Here is an 11,575-nt window from a genome sequence, read left to right on the forward strand (position 1 = left end):
TTAGATAAACGACTATGGGTATGGATAAATATTATTTCGTACCCATTGGGTAACGGGTAATTATATAAAATAAATTATATCATGAGAAAATGTATGCATTTTATTGTAGGAAGAATATTATGCTAAATATTTTACTTTTTTTTATTTGAATGTTTTGTTATTTAGTTAACAAATTGAATTTGTTAGAAGAGATATTTGTGATTTTGATTTTTTTTGCTTTATAAAAAACTAATAATTAGAATCAATTGTATATTATATTTTAATTTATATGACATGATATGTTTTGATAGTTTATTTGTAAAAAATAATAAAACTATTATATTTGTATTATTCTTTATTCACCTGCTACCGTTTCGTTATCCGCTAATTTTAACGGATATAGGTAGGGTAGGGTAAAATAAATTCTTAACGGATATGAATAAGATATGAATAAAATCAAGTCTTAGTGGATATGAATATAAAAATAGTTTCACCCTACCCGTATCGTATCATTGGCACCCCTAGTATTGAGGCTTTGTAAAATATTGTCCGAATATAACTTCCAAATAAAATATCCAATAAACTATGATGTAAACATCATGTTAAAAAAATTAAATATTATATACAGACTTCGCATGTGAGAATATCTAATTAATAAGCTCCGAATGTAACTTAGAACAATTATAAATATTAATCATCAAATTAGTTATGGGTGCTGATCAAACTATTACGAATTTTTTTAATTAATTAGTTAATTATTATTTATTATAATCAGTGTTCTAAATAGCGCGCTATAGTGACGCAATAGAGGCGCTATAGCGTTTTTGAACCTTGAACGCTGCGCTATGGGATAGAAGTGCATTATTTTAGTTACGACCGCTATAGCTGTAATAGCGATCCGTTATCTGCGCTACACGCTACGCGCTATAGCACACACTATGCTACATATGCTTTTATATGAAGACTCAAATTGAAAATTAATTTTAAAAATCAATTTTTTCAAGGTCCAGATTGATTTTTCTTTTAAATAGAAAAAAAAAGTTTATTCTATGATACCTATGTTTTTTTAATAGAAAAAAAAATATAATTTATGCCATGATGTTTAAGTTATTTTGAATGAAAAAATATAAATAGTTTATGATATTATTAGAGATATTTTGAATAACAATTTAGACTTTGTGCTGGTTCAATATAGATATTATAATTTCTTAATCAATTTTGTGTTAGTTATTGCTCTATGAGACTTTAGATAATATTGATAATGAGCAGAAATATAAAATATTTTTTTAATTAAAAATGCTATGTATAATAGTTTTTGTTATAACTATACTATTCGCATTAGTTTTTTTTTTTAGTCTTTCCGCTATGACACGATTAACGCTATTTAAAATCTTAATTATAACTGATTATTTTTAATTAATTAATTATTTGCCTGTACTATGTCGGTCCGAGGACACCGTTATTTGCAACACTGTAATATAAACATCTCTAGATAAAATGAACTGCAGAATTTCGAGTAGATTGGTCAATATTTGTGTTAACCGGGGAGTCTTTTTCTTGATCCGTATCCGCCTGTCGTTGAATCGCTACACGCCCTAGGGAATCAACTATTCCTCTCAGGCTCTCACTCATGAAACCAGCGTGAGGGTTTTATTCCTCTTTCACTCTTTTCAGTTCTCCCTTTTGGTGGTTCCTTCCCCTCCGACCCTCTCAGTCCCAGAAGAAGAAAAAGGCAGTCGGAATCATGGCGGGGGAAGCAAAAAACTTGAAGCCACGAAGGCTGAGAGGGCACAAGGCGGAGGCTACTTGTTGCATCTCCTCTTCTTCCCGCCCTGGCTTCGTCGCCTCTTCTGGAGAGGTATAATAACCGTTTTCCTGTGTGCGCGTGCGTATATATATTTGTGTGAATTTTACGTAATTGGAGAAATTAAAGTATTGATGAGATTGAGGAAAGGATACTTGTAAGTCGAGGAAGGATTTTAGCTGAGCATTAGAGAAATGACTGAATGTTAGATGGTATATAAAAGAGATGGTTGAAGGTTACTTTTGTTCCGATTTCTCTTAAGAATCAATGAATTCACATTATCTCAGCTGGATTGCACCACAGTGCAATGAATTTGTTAATAACATAGACATATGAACGTAAATACAAGCCTGGCCTGAATGATTGCAGATGGTTTTTTCAAGTTCTTCTCCTTACATAGGTTAAGTAGTGCAAATCCTAGGGAGTAGCATATTTGACCTTGTAAATTTAACAGTTTATGGTTTCAATTTTGCACTCTATGATGTTTGATATGTTTCTACAAATGCAAAATTCTACCAAAATTTAGCCGAGTACAATGATTGGTTTTTACCTCAACGGATTCGGTTATTATGTGCACATTGTGCAATAAAAGGGTCTACTGCTGGATACCGGTACTTGATTAGCAGGATCTGATAACACTAGCATTTGATTACAGAGATGTTTTTTTTTCCCACTCGTTTTGTTTAGTTCATCTTTGATGCTAATAGAGGATTTTCAGCTGCACCATTGTTATGCGGAGTTTATTACTAATTTACACAATTGAGGTCTAATAGATGAAAATTCAATTGCAGTGAGTTGTGATTTGCACAATTGAGGTCTAATATAGTTTTAAGTCAAGTGAAACCTAGCTTCTGATTACTTGGAAATAGGGAATATCAAGTGAAACCTAGCTTCTAATTTAATTTTGTTTTCCTATTTTACTCTATTTGTTTTCATAGGATGGCTTGATTTGCTTGTTTGATCTGCGCTGTCAGGATGTGGCGTCAACCATTGATGTTGCAAAGGGGCCTATTTCTTCTCTTTGTTTCAAATCAGGTTGGTACATACTTTGTATCTTAGTTTCCACATTTTATGTGGTTACTTGTTGCTAATGATAGGTATTGTTGAGAGCTTGTCATCCTACCAGAAAAATAAATATTATTGTACTGGAAGATCGTACCAGTGCAGCTACAGATACTATAATCAGTATGGTATGATCTTTCATTAATGATTTGCTAATTGAACATGATGATGTACTCTTTTTCTGGTCTTGTATCCAGATTTATTGTTTTGCTATTAGAACCTTAATTATAAATCATTACATGTTATTCCCTTACTGGTCTTAATGTGAACTTGCTAATCCTGCAATGGTTTCTAGGAAATGATGACCTTGTCTATGCTTCTTCTGGTACGGAAATAACTTGTCTTGATGTCCGTTTGGTAAGTTCATATATATATTCACGTGCCATCCTTGTCTGTATCCTTCTTTTTATCTATAATGTACCGGTGGCTGTCATGATCAGTTTTGATTCTAAGTTGCTGCCAGTAAATAATACCATCAGTTCACTGACAGTATATCTTAACTGGTATACACTGGTCTTGTTATGAATGCTGATATTAAAATGTTTAATGTAGACAGTACATGACTAACGTAACATCAATGCCACAAAACTATGCTATACAAGCTTTAACTTTTTGCACGGTTATATTTTGGGTTACTTTTTGAGCTCTTGTTTATACACGATGCTTTCAATTGCAAATATGTGAACTCTAAACTTATGCAAGTCAGAATCCATACTACAGAATTTTAGCAATAAAGCATCATCCATATTGTGTTGTTAACTTGTTATGCATCCTGAATTTCTCTTGTAGGGATCCCAATCAGAGCCAGTGGAGACCTATAATTATAACAAAGATGAAATTAATCAGGTGCAAGCATACAAAATTTTCTCTACATTTTTTAAAATCTCTTGGGTGATTTATTGTGGCCCCCCCCCCCCCCCCCCCAAACCCAAAAAATAAATAGAAATAATTAAAAACTAAACAAAGCACACAAGAAGCAGCTTGGCTGTACATTTCCCCTTTTAAAACCACGATTTGTCCTTCCTTATGGTAGCACTGTAACTCTGTAAGAGTGCATTCATTATGGCAATGCATGCTGTAAGTTAATTTAGTGAACAGATGCATCTTTTTTTAATCATTATTTTTCTTTTATTACTTTATGCAGATATCATTTAACACAAAGTCAAATTTTCTAGCTGCTGTTGATGACTGTGGAGATGTCAAGGTTCCTATTTTTTCTTTGTATGACATTTTTTTTTTTTTGACAATTACTCCAAAATTCATTGTATTTGAAGGTGATGCATAGTACAAATTAATAACCCGAGCAATCTACCCATATTTTGGTTTCAAACTAATCTCTCTATTTTAAGTTGGAACTTTTTTGCCATCTTTAATGATACTTTCCTCCATCTGAAGAAAAAAGTAACCTTACTTCAAGTTGAAAGAATTTTTTTACCTGTATTTGTTAGAGTCCTCAGACTCTGTAGGATTGTGTGACTCACTTAAGCCATTGGCTCTAGCAGAGAATTCCGGGGGATGGGGTTGGCATTGTAGCTTGTAAATGAAGCTAAAATCAGTATAAAAATTGGTAAACAAAAATTTTGCTAGTTGGGTAATTGTGGTTTGTTACCTAGGTTTCTGCATGTTTACCATTAACAACCCAAATTTTATATTTTATTCATCTTTTTATGCTCTCACGGTACAACCATTTGTTAGTTAATTTAACAACGTAGTAAAGGCATGTTTGATTGTAAAGATTTGGGAGTGGCTTCTGTAGATTCATAAGACTCTGACTTTAGTTAACTCTTTGCTGCAAACTTTGCAAAACCATGGTTGGAGTCACAAATCAGATAAATACCAAACAATAGCAGGAAAAGGTGCAGTTTCGTGAAAACCCACTTTGATTGGACTGTTCTCTACTCAAGTAAATTTGGTTTTTATTTGTATACAAGTAATTCTCTTTTGTAAGCATCTCTTGTATAACTTATATATGGTGAGAATGTCACTGTTATATAAGTACATTTCATTCCTTTTGGTGTGATGATACCTGATTGCAGCTCTTAATGAAATCTGTTTTGATTTTTTTCCAATTACAGATCATTGACACCAACCAGAAACGTCTGTGCAAATCACTAAGAGGGGCACATTCAAGCGTATCCTCTCAATTAACTTTGTTAATTATTTTGGAAGAAAAAAAGTAGTTTCCAAACATTGGTCAGGAACTTCAATGCCCGCCTCCGCTAAACCTTAAAACGTCACTAAACCTTTAACAGTTGGTGTATTCATTATTCCACTTGAATTTAGTTTTCAACTTAACTGTTGTTTCTGTAGATTTGTAGCAGTGCACAATTTGTTCCATGGAAACCTTGGGCATGTAAGTTTCATAAATTCCTGTTTTTGCCTTGTTCCTTTTAGCAAGAGCAAATGTGGTAAAGTGTTTACTTAGTAACATAGCATTTATTTTGTTTTTGAGGAAAGAGATAGGGGTCACGCCCCTATTTATCTATTGATCAAATTCATCAATTAGAAAACTAACAAGCCAAGAGAAAAGTTGTTGAAGCTAAAAGCAAGTTTCTTTCAACAAGGAACTAATTTAGCCACCAATTACCAATTTCAACAACTAAATAACGATACTACCTGCACACTTAGATACAAATTTTAATATTATAAATGCTCACGCGTGTTGTACTTGGGAGAATTTATCAAATTTAAGTTTGGTGGACTAAATGCCAAAATCTTGTAGTTATGTGAAATATCTTAATTATCATTTTTTTTATATTTTTGTTAATTAATTGATAGTTTGGTCTGACAGTAATTACTGGTGGTCTTGACTCGAAGCTTGCCATATGGGACTTCTCAAAAGCACGAAAACTACTTGTCATAGATTATGGTTTGTATGTACCATACGATAATCTCCTTAATGTTATGAATGCTGTTGTTAAATTCACCCACTGTTTTGTTGAATTTGCAAATACCACCAAAATATTTTTCATAATTTGCAAGTATAGTTGTTTGCAAAGAGTAATATGTGTGGTGTTAAATGCAAAAGTTAGTTCCAATTGTCTCTATGGGAATTATCTATAACCCCTTCAGAGCAATTTATGTTATTATTTTCATACATACCTCAACAGAATATGTGAAAAATAGTCACTATGCCCGCTTGGTTCCATATGTCCTTGAAATTATCTTCAAAGAACCACCTCCTTGAAAAGAAAGCCTAAACTCTGATCTCTCTCTCTCCCTCTCTGAAATGTCAGGGGTACCAGAGAACATGAATCTAGGACAATGTTTAAACCCAGCATTTGTGCACTCGATAGCAGTACCACAAACTGATAAGATTCTAGGTGCATCGTACAAAATATGTGCTGTAGCAAGAGGAGACGGCATTGTAGATGTAATTGATTTGGAGTCTGAATTGCGACCCCTCACCAAGCCAAGATCGAAAAATGGTGTAGGCCAAAGTGCTAATTGTAATGAAAGTGGTGAGAAGAGAATCCACCTTGACTACTCTTTAGGAGGTCATACAGCTGCTGTTTCTTGTGTGTATGTTTCTGTCAAGGATTGCAATTTCATTTACAATCTCCACTTTTAATCTCTATCCTAAGATTTCTGACCAGACTAATTATTTCTAAACCAAGCTATTTCTTTCTTTACTTTTTGAAAATAATAGTTCATTTTCGACATTTGGAGAGGAAGGAAAGTTTCTAATTTCGGGTGGAAATGATTCCTCTGTGAAGGTGTGGAATTGGTTGAACCGGTTTTCCTCGTTACAATCCAGCTCAGTGGATGATTTGGCTCTGAGTATTGATATCAAGAGAAAGGTCAGTGTGCTTTCAAAAAATTGGAATTTTTGTTTTCCTCTGGTACTTCCTAGTACCTGGTCCAAACTGGTTCAGTATTTGGTCATCACCCAGATATTTCAATTATGCTTCAATTTGGTCTAATAAAGCATTAGTTAACTGGACCTCATTTAATTAGTTTGCTCCAATTAATCTTTGTATTTGTAGTGAGCCTACTTTTCTTAGGAATAATTTTTTGGTGATTCTTTTATCTGAAACTTTTTTCAGAAAGCTTATTGAACCGCAACTCAATATAGACCCAAATAAATGGAATGTTAGTGTGGAGACACGTATGAGCAGTTAACACTCAAATGTATCAGAACTTGATACTGAACTACTATTAAAATTTTAGTGTTTGACATAAGATGGCTTGACAGGTGAATTGGCTGTGCACTACCCCTACTGATTCAGAAAATCTGATTGTCTGCGATACATCAAAGGTACTCAAAGTATATACTGTGTAAAGGAGAGATGAATGTTTATTATTTGTCAGAAGTAAACACTATAAAAAACCAGATGCAAAACAAACATTTTTTTTTAGAAACCCTTGGCAGCGTTCGGCCGAAGGAATCTGAGCTCTTTTCCTCTTAGTTTAGAAAAATTAAATAATATTTACTTTTTCCTTGTAAGCTTTACATTTCTGGAGCAATTTAGCTATTCATCTCCTAATATCTTCCAATGTCTAGGCAGTTCATTAATATTTTTTCTTTGTATTATTATGGCCTCCGAATTTATTTATATGAAATTAATTAATAAATAAATTAAATGCATGGCCGTAGCGGTCACTCTCAAGTCACAATAATTCATCCAAGTGATAAAACATAAACGGACATTCTAGGGCCATTAGGCAACAATTTCCATGAGGAAAAACAGGGTAGCCATATATATAGTTTGACGTGCTAGCATCTATATTATATTTGAAATTGATTTTTTTTTTTAAGTCATACATGTTATCATGTGTTAGTTTTTTAATGCCATAGAAAAAAATACCCATCTTTCGGTGAGGCTGCTTGGTTGTTTGCCTTTTCCTCTTTTCGTAGAATGGAAGAGATCTTCGTTTAAAGGTCAAGGAAATTTTTTATGAATCAAATAAATTAAAAAAAAATCAATACCAAAAGTGTCCGTCAGTTTTTGACAAGGATCAAAATTTGAGGATGTAATAAGCAAATAAGTCCTTAACAAAATATCCATTCTGCAGATTTGCAACCACTAATTAAAAAATTTTGTAGGAAAATTAAATAATTTATTTTCAGGCTAGTATTTACACCGTTTTTAAGGCCATTAATTTTGAACGAATTCCGTATCTTCGTCTCAAGAAAACAACGAATAATAGAATAGAAAAATATTGTAATATTATTGGAGCCATAAGTCCATTACCATATGTAGACGTGTAATAGGTTGCAAGGGGAAAAATCTATTTTGAGTTGGTAGCCACCTGACGCGGGTTTGATTTGGAAAATCAGGGTCCCTGCAATTCCAAAGAATCACAGCAGATTTATTTCCCTTGACGCGGCTGCATCCACTAAAGCCCTCTTGGAACTCATAGCAACCTAAAAAACATCATATTTTGTATCGGGTCACTGTCATTGCATTCATCAAGGACATTTCCTGAAGTCTGTGCAACTCATCACACTAAAATGTTCCAATCTCTCAACAGTGAGTCGGAATAATAAAGCTTGTCACCAAGCAATTGCTTTGATTTCATATTGACTTAGAGCGACCTGCATGCCCACTTGGTTTTCAAGTGGACTAGTACATCTAGTGTTATTTATCATGGCAAAATTGCTTCTCTACTTCTCCAACTACACTGAAAAACCACCCCTATACCAAATGGTTTCTTCAATTGCATTCCTTCCCCTACTCCTATCCTTCTCTTTCTCTGTTAATGCACAACCTTATGACTACCCGACTGCGGCAGCCCCGACAAACTGGATCAACTCACCTTCTCTCCCACACACCGTACCCACCTCAGATGGGTCAACAGTTCGATCCCTCGTCCTTCGGCTAAATCCTGGTTATTTTGGGCCATCCTTTGCTGCTGGCTTTTACTGTTTCTCTCCCTGTAAGAGCTTTTTCCTCTCTGTATTCATAGTTTATGCAGATAGTGGTGGAGGCATAGTATACGCCTCTCATCCACAAGTCATCTGGTCAGCAAATCGGGCTAACCCTGTTAGCGAAAAAGCCACACTTCAACTGACATCTCACAGTGGTCTAACTCTCCATGACTTTGATGGTTCCCTAGTTTGGTCCACTAGTGGGGTGAATCGCTCTGTGGCTGGAATTAATGTCACAGAATCTGGTAATCTGGTGCTCTTTGATGTAAATAATTCTTCAATTTGGCAATCTTTTGACCACCCTACTGATTCACTAGTGTTGGGGCAAAAATTGGCACAAGGCATGAGGCTTACTGCCAATATTGCCGTCACTAATTGGACTGAAAGCCGGCTGTACCTGACTCTCCTTGCAAATGGGTTGTATGCATTTGTTCATTCAAACCCCCCTCAAATGTATTTTCAATCTCAAATATCTATAAATAATAAGGGAAACAAGTCTGCTTACATGGAATTCATGAATGGCAGTTTTGTGGTGTTTTCAAACTCTCAGGAAAATTTAATTACAATGCCTAAAGCTTCATCTGTGCAGTTCATGAGATTGGAGTGGGATGGTCACCTCCGGCTCTATGATTTCAATGATAGTTCTTGGAACATAGTAGCTGATTTGCTGGATGTTTATCCAGACAACTGTGCTTACCCAACTGTCTGTGGAGATTATGGAATTTGTTCTGATAAACAATCTTGCACTTGCCCCTCTGAAAATTTCAAGCTGGTAGATATTCGGCAAGGCAACAAGGGTTGCATGCTGGTGACACCTATCTCTTGTGGAAATATGAAAAACCATGAACTAATAGCCTTTGATGACATGTCCTACTTCAATTATATTGATAGCAGTTCAATATCATTTGATAGGATCGACAAGGAGAGCTGCAAGCAGTTATGTTTAAGTAATTGCACTTGCAAAGCTGCCTTTTTTCAGTATTATGATTCAAATTCATCAGACGGCTTTTGTTATTTGCCAGGGGAGGTATTTTCTCTTGAGAATAATCAGCCTGAGATGACGCATTATAACTCCTCTGCATACCTTAAGGTGCAACTTACTCCATCACCCCCTAAGGTGCAACTTACTCCATCACAACCTAATAATAGTTCCTCTTTAAAAGGAAAAAAGTCAAAAAACAGGTTTGTAGTATTGCTAGGTTCTACATTGGGAGGTGCAGTTCTTGTGCTCCTGATTATTGGTTTGTTCATAATGTGGTTGAGAAGAAGTGGAGAGGAGCAAGAGGAGGACAGCATCGATCAATTACCAGGAATGCCAACACGCTTCACTTTCAATGAGCTACAAGTAGCCACTGAAAACTTTGCCATAAAGTTGGGAGAAGGTGGATTTGGTACTGTTTTTAAAGGATATTCTCGTGATGAGAGAATAGCAGTGAAACGTTTGGATAATGTTGGACATAAAAAGAAGGATTTCTTGACGGAAGTCGAGAGTATTGGCAGTACCCATCACATCAATCTTGTACGGCTGATCGGTTTCTGTGCTGACAAGTCGAATAGGATGTTAGTTTACGAGTATATGTGTAACGGATCTTTGGACAAGTGGATCTATGGCAGCAATGAGAGTGCTCCTTTAGATTGGCCTACCAGATACAAAATTATAACTGACATAGCAAAGGGTTTATGTTATCTTCATGAGGATTGCAGGCAAAGAATTTTGCATTTAGATATCAAACCAGCAAATATCCTTTTAGATGAAAACTTCAATGCAAAAATTTCTGATTTTGGGCTATCGAAGCTAATCGATAGGGCCAAGAGTAGAGTAATGACTGGAATGAGGGGAACTCCTGGATATTTAGCACCCGAATGGCTGACAGCAATGGTCAATGAGAAGGTTGATGTTTATAGTTTCGGTGTGGTGGTATTGGAGATTCTATGTGGGAGAAGAAACCTTGATTATTCCCAAAATGAAGAGTGTTCCCATCTAATTGCACTGTTAGAGGAAAAATGCAAGAGCAATCAAGTATTCGATTTGATTGACAAAATTCTCAGTGATGTCAAATTATATGAAGAAGAAATTATGAAAGTAATGGAACTTGCAATGTGGTGCTTGCAATGGGATAGTAGTAGAAGGCCTACAATGTCACTGGTGATTAAGGTTTTAGAGGGAGCAATGGAGGTGGAAACATCATTAAATTATAACTTTGTTTCTTTAATGCCAATGATCCCGAATGCAGTTAACCAAGTGGACGAGTCTGCTCCCATTCTAGCTTCGGTGTTGTCAGGCCCTCGATGATATTTTAGCAATACTTTATGGCATTAGGAGCTGAAGATGCATTGTGGGTAGTTTAATTTAAAGTTCATTACCAAGCTCAACCAAGTACTTTTAGAGTTTCTTCTCTGTGTGGGGGTATGTACAAGGCAGATTTAGTTTTATTAGTTATGGCATAACAATGTGTAAAATTGGAGCTAATTCTGTTCTATTATTGTGAAACTATTTATATCATGTTACTATCCAGTTGTGTTCAATGCTTAGAAAATAACAGTTGATTTATTTCTTCCAAAAGAAAAGGGAAATATTGGGAACTTTTTCGTAAGAGAAAATAATATTTTGTCTTTAGTTGCCTACTTGCCTATGTGCATTCTCCTTCCATCCAGTAATCCCTGTTATCTGTCTATTTGTCCTTAATTAGTAACAGTCAGGTTGTACTGAAAATATGAGAAGAAAAATAATAATGAAAAAAATTATAGCCCATCAGTACAATTTTTTTTTTTTGCATAGGAAGACTTGAACAAATTATTGTCAGCAATGAAATTCTTTGCAAAATAACAAAACCTGCTGGGTTTATTAACGATACGAG

At 35.0% G+C, this 11,575-nt stretch overlaps 2 protein-coding genes across 2 annotated transcripts; both read left to right on the forward strand.

Annotated features, from left to right (window-relative positions):
* The first annotated feature begins 1,612 nt into the window (after positions 1-1,612).
* LOC144559203 (Transducin/WD40 repeat-like superfamily protein) lies at positions 1,613-7,276 on the forward strand. The gene is made up of 11 exons (XM_078308197.1): positions 1,613-1,837; positions 2,722-2,818; positions 3,141-3,202; positions 3,635-3,691; positions 3,990-4,049; positions 4,921-4,977; positions 5,156-5,198; positions 5,637-5,714; positions 6,082-6,367; positions 6,495-6,645; positions 7,041-7,276. Exons 1-11 carry the CDS (start codon positions 1,724-1,726, stop codon positions 7,125-7,127), a joined length of 1,092 nt encoding a protein of 363 aa, XP_078164323.1. The 5' UTR covers positions 1,613-1,723; the 3' UTR covers positions 7,128-7,276.
* A 1,070-nt stretch (positions 7,277-8,346) lies between these two features.
* Positions 8,347-11,223, forward strand: LOC144559310 (G-type lectin S-receptor-like serine/threonine-protein kinase SD2-5). Its single transcript, XM_078308321.1, has one exon. It carries the CDS (start codon positions 8,389-8,391, stop codon positions 11,008-11,010), a length of 2,622 nt encoding a protein of 873 aa, XP_078164447.1. The 5' UTR covers positions 8,347-8,388; the 3' UTR covers positions 11,011-11,223.
* The last annotated feature ends 352 nt before the right edge of the window (positions 11,224-11,575 follow it).

The sequence above is a fragment of the Carex rostrata genome, chromosome 9 (genome assembly GCF_964058835.1).
Source record: "Carex rostrata chromosome 9, lpCarRost1.2, whole genome shotgun sequence".
Taxonomy (NCBI): Eukaryota; Viridiplantae; Streptophyta; class Magnoliopsida; order Poales; family Cyperaceae; genus Carex; species Carex rostrata.